At 43.5% G+C, this 23,271-nt stretch overlaps 1 protein-coding gene across 4 annotated transcripts in view; it reads left to right on the top strand.

Annotated features, from left to right (window-relative positions):
- bcar3 (BCAR3 adaptor protein, NSP family member) overlaps window positions 1-23,271 on the top strand; it is a 111,810-nt gene that overhangs the window by 66,995 nt on the left and 21,544 nt on the right. For 2 of the 4 annotated variants that reach the window (XM_059983926.1, XM_059983925.1), the window contains exon 4: window positions 21,089-21,217. In XM_059983926.1, coding sequence (XP_059839909.1) covers window positions 21,089-21,217 — 129 coding nt within the window. Of the gene's footprint in view, window positions 1-2,873; window positions 3,036-3,065; window positions 3,475-21,088; window positions 21,218-23,271 lie in introns of those variants that run through there. The other 2 variants (XM_059983929.1, XM_059983928.1) reach the window with 2 other exon arrangements.

Genomic DNA, 23,271 nt, shown 5'->3' with positions numbered 1-23,271 from the left:
GAGCAAAACAGATCCGAATTGCTGTACTGCTGATTTTCTACCAACTATCACAAACACATGCATCTGAAGCTATTTAAAAAGTGGTCACTCTAAGCACAGTGTAGTGTCTAACGGCCAAAAAAGTGCACGCAACTGATGCTAGTTAGAAACTGGCAACAGTCTCCTGCTCCAATTAAGTGGCATAGGGTCCCAAATACACAAAGGGAATCCCGGCTATTTTCTCGATTTAATTTTAGCTCTTTAAGAGTCATCCCAAATAAATGGTTGTCGCAATCAACCAATAGCCTAATTAACCGGAATCCATTGTTCAAGAAACATTGTGAGCTGATGGGGAATTAAGGAGATTGTAGCTGTGAGAAGGCATAATACTGTAACTTCTGCATTCAGAGACTTCCTGCATTACTGAAGGGCCTTAAACGGCTGTGCAGAGATGGGTACCAAATGTTCACAAGTAAATGCCACTTGAAATTAAAATACAAAGCAAAGTAGCCAGTGTCTGAAATTTCCGTGGAGCTGTAACACTTGCCTTGATGTGGGACTCCCCTGTCTCAGACTCACCTGCATAAGCTGCTGCTGTGCAGAACTTAATGATCTAGAAGAATGAGTCATTGTTTAATGATTTCCCAGAACACCTGCCCTGAAGCTACCATTTCTAATGAGGCATTTCCATGGTTAACTGTTACAGAAGTTACACTATGGAAACTGGCCATGAATTTAGAGTATCAGGCAGGCAGACAATTGTAATTACACTGACCGTCCCTTTTTCCATTATCCACAAATGTAATCCAGCCTCGAATTTGAAAAGGGTTTCCATTTCAACCACTAAATCTCAAGTGAATTTCCCAGCTTTACAATTCCCAGTATGACAACATTTTTCCTGGCCATTTTTTCTCTGGTCCTTATTCTTGACACTTAAAATATCAGAAAGGTTCAGGTTTTCCATAATTTAATTAAATTTAAGGTGATTGGAGAAATGTATAGAGGGATGTCGGGCGTAAATTCATTTCACAGGGAGTTGCTAGCATTTTGCCAGGGGTGGTGGTAGAGCCAGACACATTAGGAATACTTAAGAAACTCTTAGATAGGCACATGGATGATGGAAGAAATGGAGGGCTATGTAGGGGGGAAGAGTTAGATTGATCTTAGAAGGTACAATACTGTAACTTCTACACACAGAGTTACTTCAGAGAATTACTACAATATTGAAGGCTCATTGATTAGCCTTGCACTGCTGAGCCGAGGATGGACACAGTAATCAAAATTCAATGCTTCACAATTAAATGCCACTTGAAGTTAAAATACCAAAGTAACCAGCGTCTGAAAAGGTCAGAACAACATCATGGGCTGAGGGCCAAAATGTACCATTTTCCCTTTATCATATTAACCATTTTAATACATCACCAATCAAAACAATCATATTCTATGAATATACAGTATACCTAAACAATTATCAGTAAAGTCATGTAATTTTATTTTTAAGACACAAATTTACAAAAGGAACATTAAGGATTTCTTAAACACAAGAGATACTGCAAGCACTGGAAATCTTGAGCAACACATATAAAATACTGGAGGAACTCAACCAGTCAGGCAGCAATTTGGAGGCCAACGTTTCGGGCTGAGTCCCTTCATTGTGATTCCTTGTTGTATTTACGAGTGTTGATGTTGTTCACAAAACCCACTCACCCCTGAGAATGGTGAACAGCAAGAACGTGATGGATACCGTCTGACAGAGTGGCACCTCCTCAGCTCTGCACCAGAATATCGTTGGCATTAAATGCCCGTACAGGATCACTTCACATCCTGTTTAGCTGTGCTCCTAGGATAAGGAGACCGGTGAAAGCTGATAGGGGATAAAAACACAAGAAGTTCTCAGAGTAACATGGGTCTTCCAGTTGTTACCTCGGTAGAGAAAAAAAATCATAAAACCATGTAATCATTTGTCCCATTAAGTCTGCTCTGCCATTCCATCATGGCTGACTTATTGTCCCTCTCACCCCCATTCTTCTGCCTTCTCTCTGTAATGTTTGACACTCTGACTAATCAGGAACATATCAACCTCCACCCTAAATATGCGAAACGACTTGAGCTCCGCAGATCTTTGCGGCAATGAATTCCACAAATTCACCACCCTATAGTGAAATAAATTCCTACTCATCTCTGTTCTGAAGGAGGGTCCTTGTATTCAGAGACAGTACCCTCTGATCCTAGATTCCCCCACTATATTAAACATCTATGTCCATGTCCACTCTATCCAGGCCTTTCAATATTCAATAGGTTTCACCAAGATCCTTCCTCATTCTTGTAAACTTCAAGGTGTACAGGCCCAGAGCGATCAAACACTTCTCAAATGTTAACACTTTCATCCCCATGATCATTCTGGCCACCCCCTCCAAATCCAGCATGTTTTTCTTTGATATAACGCACGAGTGGTGTGCTGTCGGACCAAATGCCTTATAAAGCCTCAGCTCACTCCGACTTCTTTACTTGAGAATGTGAGATGTCGGTACGTGTTGCCTGAACGGATGATGAGTCGTTTCTATCCCGAACAGTGCTCCGGGTCAGTCTGTGGTGAGGGTCTGGGCTGTGGGATGAGGTCACTCGCACCGCGATCCATTCCTAATACCGAATGGGCACACGCTGACATTTCCCTGCCTGCGAGTTTGATCTTTCTGAACCCTGCCGTTCTCTGCGAGTGCTGTGTGTTAATGATTAGTTAGAAGGGAAAATTTGAAACATGCAAGGCTGCGGTACACCTCGCTAGTAATTATTTTCTTCAGTTAGGGTAGCTTTTTTTTTGGTAGTTAGTTCCCAGGACTGGGAGTTTGCACTTTCAATATTAAAGGACCTTTCAAATGCGTGCAATTGGCAATTAGCCAGGAGTTGTTTCATTAATGATGGGGAAGGCGTATTCTGTATAATTTGGATGAGTGAATCCAGTAATTAATTTTCAATGTTACAACGGGAGTGTCTGTTACTATAAGTGCAGACTTTTTGACGGCAGAGAATAGAAATTCATCGCAATGGTATTCCAGGTAAGGCCGCGACTAACTGGCACGGTGAGTGAGGGGAGAGGATGCCATTAACAGTCTCTCTGCTGAAGTCTGCGCCCAGACGGAGGAGAGTATTTAGTACCGGAATCACATGAGAAGCCCTGCTGTCCATACATGGGCTGCCGAGGGGAGCTGTCAGAAGGAGCCTCACAGTCTTATTCGTCAGCAAGCACTCCAAGCTGACGAGCGGTTAAGAAAGACTCCCAGACACATCGAGCTGGCGGTCTCGGTAATGGGCTTCTCGCTAGCTGTCAGATACTGTGTAGAGTTTTAGTCCCGTTTGCCAGCAGTCTTCTCTGCTGCTTAAAAAAAAGTTAACGGGTTGTCAACGTCTTCAAACATGACTGAAAGATGCAGCATTTTAAGAACACTTTCGGCAGCCCTGTGTTGTTTCTACCGGAGCTCCTACATTGGATTCAAGGTACGGACTTGGAATTTCTTAACGGAGAGCGGGACAAGAGAAATTAACGTGGTTTTACTAGTTCTGAGATTGTAGGGTCCCAGACATCAACGGCCGTGAATCTGGAGGAGCGGTGAATAGGGGCTGTTTATATCAGGCCGTGTTTTAAGGAGGTTTTGACTTCCAGTCAACCTGTGTGTCACCTGTAGCTGGGAGGACCGCGTCTCTATTTCTAAGCGGCCGCGTGTGATTCTTTGGCCATTCAGTCTGAGCCATTAACTTCTTGTTTCTGCACGCCTGGAGTTTCCTTTATCCGCGCGACATCGGGCAACTTGCGCTGCTTGGTTTGGCATGCAGTGTTAATACTTAAAATAACTCGGAGAGGTTGTCATGGGAACTTTCCACTTAGTTTGGAGCCAGCTCCTCTCTCGAGTGAGCGTGGCGGTATTCTTAGCGTGGGATGGGGTCCGGGTCCAACAAGCACTAGCTGAGGGAATGGTCCAAAATAGCCCATCGCACCGCAAGTGAACTGTGCGCTTTAAAAATAAAATTATCTATTTGTTTAAAAATAAAGACTGGACCATTTTAGTCACAAGCTGAAAGGCGTGGGTGGCGGAGTTCCGCGGAAAACAGGGATTCACGGGGAGTGGGATGGGAACGGGACTGGAACTCGAGGTCAGCTTCTTTGAGGGAACAATCAAAAGTTGTTAAGGAGGCCCAACGGCTTTGGGATGCGACTTTACCCATCGTACCGACATACTGCTGGTCATTTGGGCTACTTGTCTGTACCAAACGTTATAAAAAGAAAAGTGACGTTGTAAAGCGAGTAACTAATCTCCCCTTGCCTGGGGTAATTACCAACACTTCCAAAGTGCCTTTAGGAATCTGAATACGAATACCACAAAACGGAAAATTTGACCCCCCCCCCCAAAAAAAAATTCCGGACAGTCCAGAATTTGGCACTGGCGGAGATGGTAGTTCTGTGCAGGGTTGCCAGCGAGAGATGGGAAACCACTGTCCGCCGCGTCAAACGAAGGTCAGCAGGTCTCGGTGATAACGAGATGGCAGAAGTGACCGGCAGGAAGGAAGCGAGCCGGAGGGGGCTGTGTGTGAATTCAGTGGAGCTCCCGGTCTGTGCGCTGCCCAGAGCCGGAGAAGCACAGGCCAGCCTGGGAACAAAGGCATTTCGAGCCCATGGTGGGCGGTGGCTGCAGAGAGAGAGAGAGAGGGGGTGAGGTCCCAGTGTGAAATGATGTGGCCAGTGGTTTCGAGTTACGCAGCGGGAGCCTGAGAACGGAAGCCGGATCCTTTCATCGACTCTGCCATCGCTGGGGAGGGAGACGGGGCAGAGCGCCTTTGTGGGCAGAAGTCAGAAGCCTCTGTACTCATCTCTTGTGTCTTCATCCACCTTTCCCTCCCATTCCTATCAACAATTTTATGTGCCAATAAGATCCACATTCTCGCCCTGTTATGAATCTATAAGCTTTCATTCACTACATACACTTCTGAAAAGACGATCTATCTATTCCATCCCATCAAACCTACTCATAATCTTCAAACCCTTCCTCCCTAGAATATTATTTTATTTATTTAGAGATACAACGATGAACTGACCCTTCCAGCCCACCTAGCTCCCCACCCCACACCACCAATTTAACCCCTAGCTTAATGACCAAATAACCTATTAATCGGTACATCTTTGGACTGCGGGAAGAACGTATAAACTTCCTTTCAGAGGGCACCAGAATTAAATTACAAACCCCACCACCCCAAGCAATGGTAGTGTTACACTAACCGCTATGTTACTGTGGCACCCCAAATTACAGCACAGTACAGGCACTTCTGCCTATAATGTTATGCCTCCTCTGAGAATTAATTGCCTCCTGAAGCACGTGGAGATGTTTACAGCTTTCCAGACCAACCCTGTTGGGATTGTTTGCCAGTGGAGATAAATGAGTAACATTGATTGGTTGTTCCATTTCCCAGTTTGTGCTATCCAAAGCTTCAGTTGGTTTGACAGGTTCACTCCAATGCTCAGCTTTGGTACAGCACCTCAAGTTCAAGTTCAGATTTATTGTCTTCTGACTATACAACCCAACGAAACAATGTGCCCCTGGACCACAGTGCTCTCACAAAACATAAATTTTGAGCAGCGGCAATCAGCGATTTAAAGCGTGAGAAGACATAGCACACTCATGTTTGATGATTGAGTACATAAGGCATCAACACATGGCAGTTTGGGCATTTTGAGCATTGGCCAGTTGTAGATCCGAAGCTTGAGAAGACATAGTTCACTCACATTCACCAAATGAGTATGTAAGGTATTGATTCACAGCAGTTCGGTGTTTTGAGCAGCGGCCAATCAGCGATCTTTGAAATCTGAGAAGGGGAAACTAAATTCCAATGTGTCGGTATTTCAGTGGAATAAAGGAAATTACAATGGCATGAGAGGAGAACTGGCCGAAGTTGACTGGAAAGGGACACTAGTAGAACAGCAATGGCTGGAGTTTCTGTGAAAAATGAGGGAAGTGCAAGACAAATATATTCCGAATAAGAAGAAATTTTTGAATGGAAGAAGGACACTACCATGGCTGACAAGTGAAGTCAGAGCCAAAGTAAAAGCAAAAGAGGGGGCATACAAGGAAGCCAAGTAATAGGAAGAGAGAGGATTGGGAAACTTTTAAAAACTTACAGAAGGAAACTAAGAAGGTCATTAGAAAGGAAAAGATGAATTACGAAAAGAAGCCGGTGACTAATATCAAAGAAGATACGAAAAGCATTTTTAAGTATATAAAGGGTAAAAGAGAGTTGAGGGTAGATATAGGACCAATAGAAAATTACACTGGAGGTATTGTAATGAGAGATGCAGCGATAGCAGAAGAACTGAATATGTATTTTGCATCAGTTTTTACAGTGGAAGACATCTGCAGTATACCGGACATTCAAGAGTGTCAGGGAAGTGAAATTTGTGCAGTGGAAATTATGACGGAGAGGTGCTCAGGAAGCTTAATGGTCTGAAGGTGGATAAATCTCCTGGACCTGATGGAATGCACCCTTGTGTTCTGAAGGAAGTAGCTGGAGAGATTGCAGAGGCATTAACAATGATCTTTTAAGAATCAATAGATTCTGGCATTGTACTGGATGATTGGAAAATTGCAAATGTTATTCTATTTAAGAAGGGTGGGAAGCAGTAGAAAGGAAACAATGGACAAGTTAGCTGGACATCAGTGGTTGGAAAATTGTTGGAATCGATTGTTAGGGATGAGATTTTGGAATACCTGGAAGCCAAAGCCAGCATGGTTTCCTGAAAGAAAAATCCTGCCTGACTAACCTACTGCAATTTTTTGAGGAAATTACAAGCAGGGTAGACAAAGGAGATGCAGTAGATGTGGTGTACTTGGATTCTCAGAAGGCCTTTGACAAGGTGCCACACATGAGGCAGCTTAGCAATATGAAAGCCTATGGAATTACAGGGAAGTTACTAGCATGGGTGGAGCATTGGCTGATCTGCAGAAAACAGAGAATGGGAATAGAGATCATATTCTGGATGGCTGCCGGTTACCAGTGAAGTTCCACAGGGGTTGGTGTTGGGACTGCTGCTTTTTACAATGTATGTCAATAATTTGAACTATGGGATTAATGGATTTGTGGCTAAATTTTCCAATGTCCAAAGATAGGTGGAGGAGCAGGTCATGTTGAGGAATCAGAGAACCTGCAGATAGACTTAGGTAGAGGGGAATGGGCAAAGAAGTGGCAAATGAAATACAATGTCAGAAAGTGTATGATCGTACACTTTGGTGGAAGAAATAAACGGGCAGACTATTACTTAGATGGGGAGAGAATTCAAAATGCAGAGATGCAAAGGGACTTGGGAGTCTTTGTGTAGGATACCCTAAAGGTTAACCTCCAGGTTGAGTCAGTGGTGAAGAAGGTGAATGCAATGTTAGTATTCATTTCTAGAGGTATAGAATATAAGAGCAGGGATGTGATGTTGAGCCTCTATAAGGCACTCATGAGACCACACTTAGAGTATTGTGTGCAGTTTTGGACTCTCCTTATTTTAGAAAGGATATACTGACATTGGAGAGGGTTCAGAGAAGGTTCACAAGAATGATTCCAGGAATGAAAGGGTTACTGTATGAAGAACGTCTGGCAAATCTTGGTCTATATTCCATGGAGTTCAGGAGAACAAAGGGGGATTCATAGAAACATTCTGAATGTTAGAAGGCCTGAACAGATTAGATATGGTAAAGTTATTTCCCATGGTAGGGGAGTCTAGGATAAGAAGACATGACTTCAGGACAGAGATGTGGAGAAATTACTTTAGACAGAGGGTGGTAAATCTGTGGAATTTGATACCACGAGCGGCTATGGAGGCCAAGTCACTGGGTGCATTTAAGGCAGATAGAAAGGTTCTTGATTTGCCAAGGCATCAAAGGATATGGGGAGAAGGCAGGGGAGTGGAGGTATCTGGAAAAATTGGATCAGCCCATGATTGAATGGCAGAGCAGACTCGATGGGCTGAATGGCCTACTTCTGCTCCTATATCTTATGGTTTTATGATCTGAAGCATGAGAAGGCGTAGCTCACTCATGTTGAGTACATAAGACATCAACACGTGGCAGATTGGTGATTTGAGCAGCAGCCAGTCAGTGGTCATGATTGATTGGCAAGAACAATTTAAAATAAGGAAGAGCAGCCATCGCTGGAGTGGACAGCATTAGAGTAGAAATTTTGAGGCTTCAGTTAGAGAGAGTGGAAACTGTAGGTAGATTTTTTCCCTAGTTTATTTATTGTTTTGCTTCTTTATATTTGCACAGTTGGAACAGCAGGGATGCCAGGCAGGATAGTTGAATGCTCCTCTTTGCAGGGTACGGGAAGACAGAGAGACTTTCAGTATCCCTGAAGACAGCATCCAGCTGCAGCTTCTAACACTCTGCGTTAAGGAGTTGGAGCTGGAACTGGATGATTTGGAAGGTTGAAGGGGTGAGAGATAAGGTAGTTACACCCAATGTGCAGGACACAGGAAACCTGATAACAATCAGGAAGGGGAAAGGGGTTAAGGAGCCAGTGCAGATTACTTTGGATATTGCTGGGGGAGTGACCTAGCAAAGGGAAGTCCCAGCAACAGGATCTCTGGTACTGAGTCTGGCTCTGTGACTAAGAGGGAGGGGGGAAGAAGAGATGAGCTGTGGTGATGGGGGATTCATTAATTAGGGGAATGGACAGGAGGTTCTGTAGGTGAGAATGAAATTCCCAGATAGTATGTTGCCTCCTGGGTGCCAGGGTCTGGGATATCTCGGATCCAAGTCCTCAGCATTCTTAAATGGGAGGGTGAGCAGCCAGAGGCTGTGGTCCATGTAGGCACCAATGACATGGGTAGGGAGAGTGACAAGGTTCTGCAAAATGAGTTCAGAGAGTTAGATGCTAAGTTAAAGGGCAGGATCTCCAGGGTTGTGATCCCAGGATTGCTACCCATGTTATGTGCTAGAAAGGCCAGGAAAAGTAGGGACGGCATCAGATTTTTGGATCATTGAGCTGCCTTCCAGGGAAAGTGTGATCTGTATAGAAGAAACAGTTAGCACCCTAAACTGGAGAGGGATGGATATCCCAGTGAGAAGGTTTGCTAATGCTGCACGGTGGGGTTTAAATGCCAGAGTGCCAGAACAGTTAGCGGAGAGGTTATGGAGGCAGATGTGCTTATGGCTTCAGCCAAAGTCAAGAATCAAAAGGTTGAGCAGGGTGATTGACAAGTTCGTGGCTAAGGTAGAAGGAGATGAGTTATACAGCTCTCGTTAATGCACATGCAGTTGAGTGATTATGCAGAATGTTTGAAGTTAATAACTCACCAGTTAATAACGCATCAGGGGTGAAGTTTGTGGCCTAAGGTAGAAGGAGATGAGTTATTAACTTCAAACTTTCTGCACTATCACTCAAAGAGCTGACCTGCATGTGCATGTGACAAGAGTTGTATAACTCATCTCCTTCTACCTTAGGCCACAAACTTATCAATCACCCCTGCTGTGGACACTTTCTGGAGGTCCAAGATCTTTATGCTCCACGACCACTGGACTAAGTGTGTAAATGTAGGAGGGGATTATGTTGAAAAATAAATGTGCTCGGTTTCCTAAGATTGACTCCTTCTACCTTAGGCCACGAACTTATCAATCACCGCTGGTATTTCAATGTATTGTAGGAAAGGCAGATGAGTTCAGATGGATCAACACATGTAATTATGATATTGTAGCCATTAGTGAGATTAGGATCGGCGGCTCAATATTCTGGGGCTTTGCTGTTTTAGGCACAACATAGCTAGAGGAATTAAAGGGAGAGGGGTGGCTTAACTAGTCAGGGAAAATGTGACCGTGCTCAGTCACAACTGAGAAATAGGAAAGGTATGATCACATTAATGGAGCTATATTACAGACCAGGGTTAGGGTTTGGGTTAGGGTTAGGGTCTGCGGGGTTTAGAGGAACAAACGAGAGATCGCAGACTGGTGCAAGAATTATAAGTTTGTTATAGTAGGTGATTTTAATTTTCCACATTTTGACTGGGACTCCCATACAGTAAAAGGGCTGGATGGGATAGAGTTTGTCAAATGTGTTCAGCAAAGTTTCCCAACAAGAGCATGTGCAATACTTGATCCCCTATTAGAGAATGAGACAGGGCAGGTATCGGAAGTTTGTGTAAGGGAACACTTTGTGTCTACTGATCATAATGCCATTCGTTTCAAAGTAAATAAGGAAAAATATGATTCTGTTCCACAGGTTAAGATTCTAATTTGGGGATCAGAAAGGATCTGGCAAGTGTGGCTTTAGACTGGCTGTTTTCTGGCAAAGGTGTACTTAGTAAATGGGAGGCCTTCAAAAATGAAATTTTGTGAGTACAAAGCTTGTATGTGTCTGTCAGAATAAAAGGTAAAGATAACAGTTTTAGGGAACCGTGGCTTTCGAGAGATAAGGTGCATAGCAGGTATAGGCAGGTAGAAACAAATGAGGTGAACATAAGAAATAGGTGCTTGTGGAGTTTAAGAAATGCAAGAGAACACTTAGGAAAGAAATAAGGAGGGCTAGTAGAAGGGATGAGGTTGCTTTGGCAGCCAAGGTGAAGGAGAACTGTAAGGGATTCTTCAGACATGTTTAGGGCAAAGGATTGCAAGGGACACAATTGGTCCTCTGAAAGATCAGAGTGGTAATCTTTGCATGGAGCCAAAAGAGATGTGGGAGATCTTGAATGGATTTTTTGCATCTGTAGTTACTTGGGAGGGAGACACAGAGTCTATAGACGTGAGCCAAAGCAGCAGTGAGGTCATGGGCCCTATTCATATTGCAGAGGAGGTAGTGTTTGCTGTCTTGAGGGAAATTGGGGTGGATAAATCTCCAAGGCTTGACAAGGTGTTCCCTCACATCTTATGGAAGGCAAGTGCAGAAATTGCGGGGCTAAAGGGCCTGTTTCTGTGCTGTATTTTTCTAAGACTCTGACACACAGCTCATAAAACTAAATAGTACCTTTCAGTGCAATGAAACCTGTTTCAAGGTTAAATTCTGTTTGACACTGTGCCACACAGGGAGATGTTCAGGTTAGTGACCAGAAACTTGGGCAAAGAGTTCAGATTTTAAGGAAAGTCATGAGCGAGGAAATGGGTATGGAGAAGTAGAGAGAGAGAATGACAGAATCCAGGACGGTTGACGGTCAGCCCACCAGTTTGAAGTAATTAACAGCAGTGTGGTGGTACAGGGGTAATACCAGTGAATTAGTAATGCTAAAGATTGGCCTAGCAATCTGAAGACACAGGTTGAAATCTCACCACGGCAGCTGTGGAACTTAAAGGAGGCACTACGAACGTTAGCCTAATGCTATTACAGCTTCGGGCATCAGCATTTGGAATTCAATTCCGGCATCCACTGTAAAAATGTTTGTATGATCTTCCCATGTGTAGATTTCCTTGGGGCACATTCCAAAAGCATACCAGTTAGTAGTTAACTTTGTCATTATAAATTGTCCTGTGATTAGGCTAGGGTTAAGTATAGGTAGGTGCTGGGTGGTGCGACTCATTGTGTCGGAAGTGCCTGTTCTAAGTAAGTATGTTTGACCATGAGATAAACACAAAAGCTTACAATTGAAGAAACAGTAATTCTCTGAGGGTTGATCACTGGAGGAGATTACGGAGATGGGGACGAGCAAATACACATGGAGGGATTTGAAAACATGGATAATAATTTTAAGATCAAGCCTATGTAGTTCAGTAAGCATAATGCCAGATTAAAGCGTTGAGGCCCAAGAGCAGAAAACAAACTGGTGTTCAGCCCCAGCCAAGATCTCCCACCTGAGCCCATCTCATCTGCCTGCACTTCACTCATCTCCATCTTTTCTCTGTACTACCATCAGGCAGAAGGTGCAAGAGTCTTGGGTCCCACATCATCAGGTTCAGGAATAGCTGGTACCCCACAGTCCACAGCTCCTGGACCAGCGTGGATGACTTCATTCGCTTCGGCTCCAAACTGATTCCTCAGCCCACAGATTCACTCTCGGGGACTCGCCAGCTCGTGCTCGAGAATTACTTGTTTATCTTTTTATTATTTGCACCAGTTGTCCTCTTTTGTTGGATGTTTGTTGGTCTTTGCTGTGTGTGGCTTTCATAGAATCTATTGTACCTCTTTATTTTCCTGTGGGAGCCTGCAGAAAACAGATCTCAAGGTTCTATATGGTATACTATGGTATACTCACTTTGATAATAAATGTACTTTGAATTTTGATAATATGAAATGCACTTTATGCTGTAGGCAAAAGGGTTTTGTTAAGTTCTGAATAATCACCTTGTAACGTTCTCCTTCGCTTGTCACGAACGCCGAATTTAACGTCGAGATAAACCAGTTAATAAGAACCAGATCGCAGTAAGATTAACCATTTACTGTTCACTCTTCACATTAACATATGGTGAAAACTGTTGATAAAACAATACAAGATTGATACAGTATTTGTTCCTTCCTTAATATCACATTTCAAGTGTAAATACTTGCAAAGGTGACTATAACTACATTACACTAAGGTGCAGTATACAGGGAGAGTTTACCTGCTCCATTGACTACTTTAAATACACTTCCATGCAAACTATCCGCGACTCTTTAACTAACGAAAGCATAAACATTATCTACCGTCGTTACTTCTAACAGGATCGGCATTAACATCTTAGTTCAATATATCGATTATCTATTAACTTACAGCGTTGCTCTCACTGTGATTTCTAATGCCTGCAAAACAACTTCTGCTCAGGTGAGCCTCGTGGTAAGCCCCCACCCTCGCGCTAATTTCAAACCGGTATTTTCCCACAAGACGCGGCGAAACCGGATGTGACGTCATCGCATGCCGATATATTTTACATGCAATGAATATACTTTAAACACTTCTAATTCTAACTAGAAAATACTATCGAATGAATTACTAAGCGAAAATATTATAAACTAAATAACTGTCGTAAAGACAGCACACACCTAATTAAATAGATGACTGGCTTGGATCAGTATGGCTGACTGCTGTTCCTCACAGTCTGTGTTTCTCTTGAACTTTGTGGCTTAAACCAAAGTTATAAATCTTAGACCTAGTAAAATGTTTTGTATTTGATGAAAGCCAGTTACAAAGGTACTCATTTTAAATCGATGGAGGCTTCAGCTAGTGTAATGTAGACTCGTTCTGTTATTTCAAAATTATTAATAGCAGCCATGATAAAAATCAATACAGTAGTTCAAATAAACCGATTTTAGCAAAGTGGCACAGGTGGTGTTGATTTTAAGAACAATTTTAATTCCAAATAAGAAAATAATTCAAATTAACTCCAGATGTGGCGTAGAAATTAATTGTAGACAAATTGCTTCAGTTAGAATTTTCTCATGAGGTGGCTGACCCTGGTAAATGTAATTTGTGCCAATCCCACTCTCTTGCCAATTATGATAACAAGCATTATCCTGGTTTCGTGCTCAAAACCACAAGCATCTACTTGTGGACAGAGTGAGACAAAGAGTCAGTTTGAGTTCAAGCTTAATTGTCATTCAACCATACAATAATACCCATGAATACAGTCAAATGAAACAGAAATACTCCTGGACCAAGGTATAAAGCACAGTACTAACAGTCACATACTAAAGTACACAGTACTAAAGCTCAGGGACACATATACCTCATATAATTACAATGGCAGGAAAACGTACAGTCACATAAAAAAGAGACTCTGTATAGCCCAAGCCCATGAGTGTCAGGTCCTGTAGATTGGTGGTGCATGGGATGTTGTCGGCAAGAACAAGACCACAGCAGTCTGATCATTACGCACTAGTGCAACTGCAGATGAACACAGTCCTGCTTGATTTTCACCGAGCGAGCACTGGAGGGCAGCACAGACTGGAGGGTCAGCCTCCAACCCGGCATAGACAATCGCCATGCAGCTGTAGTGGGCAACCCTGTGTCATGAGGGGATGGTTCGCACAACAACCTAGGCCATGCAGTCCCCCATCTGATGAACCAATGACCCGGACTTGCAGTACTCGACGTTACCAATGTGCAACGGGGTCTTGCGATGAGAAGAAAAATGTCCAAGACAATCCTTTGCACCGTTTGTTGGATCGTGCACCGCATCCAATGCCTTCCTGTGGCAGGTGGCAGCATGGTACACAGTAAGTCCAGCTCCAAGCTCCACTGCTATCGAGCAACTCGCCAGCGGGTTAGACCTGCAGTACTGATGGTCTTTATATCCCGCAGTGTCCAGCGATCGTAAAAAAGGACGTAAAGGATGAGCAATTACACCTTTGTTTGGACCCAGAGCGGTGTGACCAAGCCCATTGCTATCTTCATCTACCCTGTTCCTGGCCACCAGTAGCACTGAGACTTTGTTTACCAACAGTCGCTCTTTTGTTCTCTCAGAGTGGCTCCTTTCCCTCCTCAGACTACCTCTTTGCCCAACGCTTTGATTATTTTATGCTTGGAAGGGAAGTTTGACAGACATCTAATGGATTTTTGAGATTCTGAAAGGGTTTGGTGAATTAAACAAGGGGAAAATATTTCAAGCAACACGCACAAAATGCTGGTGGAATGCAGCAGGCCAGGCAGCATCTATAGGGAGAAGCACTGTCGGCGTTTCGGGCCAAGACCCTTCGTCAGGACTAACTGAAAGAAAAGATAGTAAGAGATTGGAAAATGGGAGAGGGAAGGGAAGATCCAAAACAATAGGAGAAGACAGGAGGGGGTGGGGTGAAGCTAAGAGCTGGAAAGGTGATTGGCAAAAGGGATACAGAGCTGGAGAAGGGAAAGGATCATGGGACGGGAGGCTTAGGGAGAAAGAAAGGGGGAGGGGAGCATCAGAGAGAGACAGAGACTAGGCAAGGAGTGATTGGGAGAGGGACAGAGAGAGAAAAGAAAAGGGGGGGGGATAAATGAATAAATAAATAATTAAGTAAGGGGGGCATAAATCAATGTTCATGCCATCAGGTTGGAGGCTACCCAGATGGAATATCAAGTGTTGTTCCTCCAACCTGACTGTGGATTCATCTTGACAGTAGAGGAGGCCATGGATAGCCATATAAGAATGGGAATGGGACCTGGAATTAAAATGTGTGGCCACTAGGAGATCCAACTTTGGTTGGAAGAAAAACAGAATAAGTTATAATAAACAAAAGGGGAACTTAGATGAAATAATGGACCTTGGAACTCTTCTGTTCCAGGGAGTAACTAAAATAGAAAGCACTGATGTATATAGGAGAGGTTAGACAAACACACAGGTTGTAAATGATTGTTGTCACGTGAACAAAGTCAACAGAGAGAAGTATTAGTGGATATAAATCAGTTTCTTTATTTGACATAATGAGATAGAGCAGGCATCTTGACCCAACACTACACAACATTATATATGCTAAAACTCAAAGAAAAATCCAGGAAAATTCCACATTTACAATGCTTCCTTTGAACTACACACCACCCTCACACCTCCCTCTTTGCAGCCGCAGTACAATCACCTAAATAACAAACTTAAATCAGCATTGTCTGGTCTTCTAGTTAACGGTGGTTCATGGGTCTTAGGGACCCATCGTTCAGAACTGCATTTTAATCCACAGTTCATTTTTGAATCTGAAGACCAATGGCTGAAGTCAGTATGTGCTAATAAACAAAAACACTGTAACAATGATGAGCCAGCATTGTGTACTGTTAATTACTGTATATCCACTTAGTGGCCACTTTATTAGGTACAGGAGTGTATATGGGGGAAGTGGTTGAGCCAGATAAAATGGTATCATTTAGGAAGCACTTGGATTGGTATTTGTAGAGAGGGGGCTTAGAGGGATATATGCCAAATGCAGGATATTGGACGGATGCTGTGGTCAGCAAAGACTGGTTGGGCCAAAGTAAGCTAGTGACACAATCAGACAAATCCCTTCTGCATTTCTATCAATTCTCTGCATATTCATGTACCTATCTAAGGGCCTCTCAAATGATGCTATGACTAACATTGTGCTGTGTCGCATACACTTGATTCTAGGCAGCAATATTTTGAGAAGAGTGGAGGCTGTTTACTCTTGAAATATAACTTAATTACATTGGAGAAGGAGGAGAGAGTGAGTCAACAGCTGACATCAACATTCCATTTCTAGTGTCAGTTGCTTAACCGGGAATCGAGGTGAAGCTGTGCCTGTATATTAGTAAACTACTGTATTTTTAAAGTACTGGTAATGTCTTCACTTTGATCATAGCTCATAGGAGCAGGATGAGGCCATTCAGTCCATCGCATCTGCTGCATCCTTCCATCATGGCTGATTTATTATCCCCTCAACCCCATTCTCCTGCCTTCTCCCTGTAACCTTTGATACCCTTACTAATCAAGAACCTATCAACTCCGCTTTAAATATACCCAATGACTTGGTCTCCGTAGCTGCCTGTGGAAATGAATTTCACAGATTCATCTCCCTCGGCTGTTCCAAATGGACGATCCTTTGTGGTACCCAAGATGGTGCCAATGTCCCTTTCACTGGTGCAGGGTGTTTGGATGCTAACTCTCTCAGCTTTTGTGAGGAAATTTCTATAGAGTGTAAGGACATCTTCGTTAAAGTTAGTTTATTACTGTATTGTCACATGTACCAAATACAGTGAAAAGATTGTCTTGCACACTGTTCATACTGATCAGGTCATTACAGATCAAGCTAGAAACAGACACAATAGTCTAGCTTTAGACATGTGAGATTGGAGGGATATGGACCACGTACAGGCAGACTGGATTTGTTTAATTCCGCATCATGATAAAAGACCATAAGGCCATAAGACATAGGAGCGGAATTAGGCCATTCCATCATGGTTGATTCCGGATCCCACTCTAACCCACACACCTTCCTTCTCGTCATATCTTTCAATGCCCTGACCAATTAGGAAACGATCAACTTCCACCTTAAATATATGCACGGATGTGGCCCCCACTGCAGTCTATGACAGAGCATTCCACAGATTCACTACTCTCTGGATAAAAAAAAAAATCCCTCCTTATCTCTGTTCTAAAGGGTCGCCCTCAATTTTGAGGCTGTGCCCTCCAGTTCTGGATACCCCCACCATCGGAAACATCCTCCCCACATCCACCCTACCTAGTCCTTTCAAGATTTGGTAGGTTTCAACGAGATCCCCTTGCATTCTCCTAAATTCTGGTAAGTACAGGCCCAAAACTGCCAAACATTCCTCATATGTTAACCCCTTCATTCCTGGAATCACCCTTGTAAATCTCCTCTGGACTCTCTCCTGTGACAGAACATCCTTTCTGAGATACGGGGCCCAAATCTGCTGACAAGACTCCAAGTGTGGCTTAACTAGTGTGTTTTAAAGGCTCAGCATTATCTCCTGGCTTTTATATTCTATTCCCCTTGAAATAAATGACAACATTGCGTTTACCCTCTTTACCACAACCTGTGAATTAACCTTCTGGGAGTCCCTTTGCACCTCTGGTGTTTGAATTTTCTCCCCATTTAGATAATACTCCACACTATTATTCCTTTTACCAAAATGCGTTATCATACATTTCCCAACACTGTATTCCATCTGCCACTTTTTTTTGCCCAATCTTCCAATTTGTCTAAGTCCTATTGCAATCGCATTGCTTCCTCAGCACTACCTACCCCTCCACCTATCTTCGTATCATCCACAAGCTTTGCCACAAAGCCATCAATTCCATTATCTAAATCACTGACGAACAATGTGAAAAGTAGGGGTCCCAATACTGGCCCCACTAGTCACTGGCAGCCAACCAAAAAAGGCCCCTTTTATTCCCACTCACTGCCTTCTGCCTGTCAGCCATTCCACTATCCATGCCAGTATCTTTCCTGTAATGCCATAGGATTTTATCTTGTTAAGCAGCTTCTTGTATGGCATCTTATCAAATGCCTTCTGAAAATCCAAGTAAATGACATCCACTGCCTATTCTTTGTCCACCCCGCTTTTTTAACAGATTTGTCAGGCGAGATTTCCTTTTACAGAAACCATTATTTTGTCATTGGTCTCCAAGTACCTTGAAACCTCATCCTTAATAATGGACTCCAACAATTTCCCAACCACTGAGGTTAGGCTAACTGGCCTATAATTTCCTTTCTTTTGCCTCCTTTCCTTCCTAAAGAGTGGAGTGACATTTGCAATCCTCCAGTCCTCCGGGACCATGCCAGAATCAAGTAATTCTTGAAAGATCATGGCCAATGAATCTGTTATCTCTTCAGCAACCTCTTTCACAACTCTAGGTTGAAGTCCATCTGGTCCGAATGACACCTCAAGACCTTTGAGTTTGCCGGGCACTTTTCCGTTGGTAATCGCAATGGCACAAACATCATGTACATTAGCTTAAAGAGGATATACCTTCCCTGCCTTGTGTAGTTTTCTGGGGTCTGCTTTGTATCTGGGTGTGTGGGAGGATCTGTAGTCTGAGTTAAGTTAACAGGGAATGGGTGGCCTTAGTTAATTTATATATGATATAGTTAAAATTATATAGTGCTACACATTCCCTGTTTATTTAACAGGTGCCAAGTTAGCATAGCAGTTAACAAGATGGTATTGCAGCTTGGGGCGTCCCGGATTTCAGAGTTCAATTCTGATGTCTCTTGTAAGGAGTCGCTGTACACCCTCCCTGGGGAATGCATTGGTCATCTCCAGTTTCCTCCCACAGTCCAAAGACATACCAGTAAGTAGGTTAATTGGTCATTGTACATTGTCCTGTGATTAGGCTGGTGTTAAATAGGTGGGCAGTGAGGCTCGTTGGGCCGGCTCCAATCTCTGTCTCTAAATGTAATTAAATAAAGTAAATAAAATTAAATAAGTAATGCAAAGAAAGAGCAAAAATAGTGAGGTAGTGTTCATGGGTCCATTGACCATTCAGAAATCTGATGACAGAGGGGAAGAAGCTGTACTTGAGCTGTGGAGTGTATCTCTTCAAGGCCCTGTACCACCTCTTTGATAGTAGCAATTACAATAGGGCATCTCTTGGGTGATGAGGGTCCTCAATGATGGATACTGGCCTTTTGAAGATGTCCTCAAATGGAGTTCAACCCAGATAAGTGTGAAGTGGTAGGTCAAATATGATGGCAGAATATATATTAATGGTAAGACTCTTGGCAGTGTGGAGGATCAGAGGGATCTTGGGGTCCGAGTCCATAGGATGCTCAAAGCAGCTGCGCAGGTTGACTCTGTGGTTAAGAAGGCATATGGTGCATTGGCCTTCATTAATCATGGAATTGAATTTAGGAGCCGAGAGGTAATTTTGCAGCTATATAGGACCTTGGTCAGACCCCATTTGGAGTACTGTGCTCAGTTCTGGTCGCCTCACTACAGGAAGGATGTGGAAACCATAGAAAGGGTGCAGAGGGATTTATAAGGATGTTGCCTGGATTGGGGAGCATGCCTTATGAGAATAGGTTGAGTGAACTCGGCCTTTTCTTCTTGGAGTGACGGAGGATGAGAGGTGACCTGATAGAGGTGTACAAGATGATGAGAGGCATTAATCGTGTGGATAGTCAGAGACTTTTTCCCAGGGCTGAAATGGCTACCACAAGAGGACACAGGTTTAGGGTGCTGTAGAGTAGGTACAGAGGAGATGTCAGGGGTAAGTTTTTTACTCAGAGTGGTGAGTGCATGGAATGGGCTGCTGGCGACGGTGGTGGAGGTGAATACGATAGGGTCTTTTAAAAGACTTTTGGATAGGTACATGGAGCTTAGAAAAATAGAGGGCTATAGGTAAGGCTAGTAATTTCTAAGGTAGGGACATGTTCGGCACAACTTTGTGGGCCGAAGGGCTTGTATTGTGCTGTAGGCTTTCTATGTTTCTATGTAAATGTGGGGAGGCTGGTGCCCGTGACGGAGCTGGCTGAGTTTACAACCTTTAGCTACCTTTTCCGAAGCCCTGTTTTCAGTAAATCTAGGTCTCTGATTTTGCTAGTTCAGTAAACTTAACCTCAGAGCCACTGTGCACTGTGGTAAAGTGAGCAAACCTATGGCCATGACAAAGATGTATCGATGCCTTACAGCTGTTGCCATTTTTACAGAAAAGACACTGACAATATTGTAACATTAAATCAGGAAAAAAACATTGTCATAATACTGAAAATCTTACTGCTAAGAAACGTTTATCAGAAGGCACAGATACGATGACACAGGACAATCAATACGTTAGAAACATTCTGTTATTGGTAGAAACAGTTAGATGAGAGCGATTTTTAAACCAAACACTGACATCGAGCCAAGCACTAAGATTAGCTGAGCTAATAAATAAAAGTAAATGAATTATCAGCTGGTTGTTGGTAATGGAGAGGAAGTTGGATCAGGAATGATAATCGACTCATCAAGCTTGATATTAGACTGGACCACGTGAGCGCAGGCGAGCAGAATTAGAGGCACATACACCAACCTCCACAGAGTCTAATTATAGATAGATTTGTACATACACACACATATCTATTTTTTATATATATAAAATGAACATACACTCACATGTACACATAGATATATTTACAGAACGTAATGAAAACGTGACTTCCCGCTCCCCATTGTCTTGCTCCTGAGTTTAAGTGTGGGCTGAATGAAAACTACTGCAGTCAATCTCCTGCGAGGTAAAATGATGAGGTTAAATATAATTATCCATTTTGTTAAATCTCCAAGCAACTAACTCCTGGGCAAATACACTGCCTGCAGCCCCAAAGAGGTGTGAACAGATCTCATATTAGCATCCAAAGTATACAGCGAAGGAAATTAATTTTTTGTTTGGAGCCTATTATAATTGAGTCATCAGTGGGCAAATAAAAGCACCGGCAACAGGGCAGGAACAGATGCCATCCTGTAAGAGAACAGGGAAGCGAGGTGGTTAGTTACTGCACAGTAGTATTGGCTCATTTAAAATCGGAGGACTTTCAACTGCTAAACGTTAACAGAACGACCCAGTGCAGTCTCCTGCAGCTACGATTAGAGATGGGAAAAGATGGGTTAACTGGAACAGTGGGTTCATAAGTTTTGTTTTCATAAGCCATCCTGACTGGACGAGGAAGCCGATTGACGTGTGGGACTGCTTGCGGCCGGTAGTGGATCGAGAAACAATCAGACGGGTCCTCACCAACTCATTCATGTTCTGTCTTTCTTTTCTAGTTCTCAAAAGAAAGGTACATAATGGATTCAACGCCCGAGAAGCTGCGGAAAGAGCTGGAGGAGGAGCTGAAGTTGAACAGTGAAGACCTACGAAGTCACGCCTGGTACCATGGTCGCATTCCCAGGAAGGTGGGTCTCCTTTTCAGCTGCAGTGAGATGTGACTCTTTTCATTTTAGTGCTTTGGAATTGGTTTATTACTGCCGGGAAGTCTACGGTCATGCACTTTGGTAGAAAGAGACTATTTTCAAAACAGGGAGCAAATAGGGGTGCAAAGGGACCTGCGGGTTCTTGTGCAAGGTTCCCTGAAGGTTCACCTGCAGGTTGAGTGGGTAGTAAAAGAGGCAAATGCAGTGTTAGTGTTTACTGTGGAATTCTTTGCTACAGATGGCTGTGGAGGACAAGGCTTTGGGTATATTTCAACCACACGGTTACACTAGACCTTCCGGTGAGCAGCAAGGTAGAGTCGTGACTAGTGCAACGCAGCAGCACCAGCTGTAAGACTGGGGTTTGATTCCTGCATGGAGCTTGATCACACAGGTTTCCCCTTCATCTTCCAGTTTCCTCCCACTTTCCAAAGACATATAGTTAGGGTTGTGGGCATGCTATATCGGTGCCAGAAGCAAGGTGTCACTGACTGGCTGCTCAGCACAATCCTCGCTGATTTGGTTTGGTGCAAAACGACAAATTCATCTTATGTTTTATGATGTATACGCTTGATAAATAAAACTAATCTTTATCTTTACCATTAATCTTGTCTTTCAACCTTACCACAATTTCAACGAGTCCCCCCAGGTTGTACCACAAGCCTACACACTCAGGGCAATATATAGCTGCTAACTAACCCTTGGGGATGTGGAGGAAGCCAGCACACCTAAAGGAGACATGGAGAGTTACAGAGAGGTGGTGCAGACTCCACACTGAAAGCTGGCCTCAAGGTCGGGACTGAGCCCAGGTCTGGCACTGCTTCTGACTGTAAGACATCAGAGCAGCTCTCGAGATTGACCCCACACCACGTTTGACCCAGGGCCTCTCACCCGTCAACTCAGTCTAGTGAGGCTCTTCACTCAGGATAGTACATCTCTGGCACTCCCACAGTAGCCTCTGCTAGGTTAACTAGAGGTTTCAGAATGGATAAGTATTTATTCAGTAAGTTTATCAAAGAACAACAAGCATGGAGCCAAGGTGCATAAATAGATCTGTGAACCACAATGTTGGAGTATATTTGGGACTAAATTGCTTCCCCTGTGCCCAATGGTCCATTTGACTTAGTTTCCTGCTGTAGATGGAAACACAAGATTAGTAACCAGACTCTTGAGGACCTGGAACAAAAACTGCGGGAGGAACTCAGTGGGTTGAGCTGCATCTGTAGGGAAGAAGGAACAGTCGATGTTTTGGATCAGACCCTGCCCTGGGGCTTGGCTCCAACCATCTGAGATCCCCCTGCAGATTGTTTGCTGCTCCGGGTTCCAGTTGTACTCCTGTAAACCTGGATACGCTGGGAGCAGCTCTGATGAGAGAGGATGTGACTTTGAGCAGTGATACCATGAACAGATAAGTGGCTGTCCTGAACCAGGCTCAGAAACAGTTGTTACCCTTCAACTATCAGGCTCCTGAACCAACATGGTAACTTCACTCACTACAACTCTGAACTGATTCCACAACCTAGGGACTCACTTTCAAGTCTGTACAACTCATGTTCTCAGTGTTATTTGCTTACTGTTATTTTTATTGTATTTGCACAGTTTGTCTTATTTTGCACGTTGGTTGTTTATCAGCCTCTGTATGTAGGTTTACAGTTCTGTGCAAAAGTCTTAGGCACGTGTAGATATAGCTGGGGTGCCTTAACTATATTTATCACCATAGAGCAGAGGTGTTGGGAATGGAGAGGGTGGAGCTCTGTGGGAGGGGTGTGGAACAAGTGGCACAGAAGGACTAACAGGGGCGGGAGATGGAGTGGGTGCAGACACACCCAGTCCTGAGACAACTGGCAAGGTCAATTGATTCCAAACAATTGGTTTATTGATCATTACAGAATGTTTCTCTGGTGTTTCCCCTTTTCCCAACCATGATTCCCCTCTCCCTGCCTCCTTCCCACTCTCAGTCCACAACAGAGACCCATATCAGAATCAAGTTTATCATCACTCACGTGTGCCATGAAATTGTAATGTTTTTTGTGGCAACA

The sequence above is a fragment of the Hypanus sabinus genome, chromosome 11 (assembly GCF_030144855.1).
Source record: "Hypanus sabinus isolate sHypSab1 chromosome 11, sHypSab1.hap1, whole genome shotgun sequence".
Lineage (NCBI taxonomy): Eukaryota > Metazoa > Chordata > Chondrichthyes > Myliobatiformes > Dasyatidae > Hypanus > Hypanus sabinus.
This window is presented reverse-complemented; position numbering and strand designations above follow the sequence as displayed.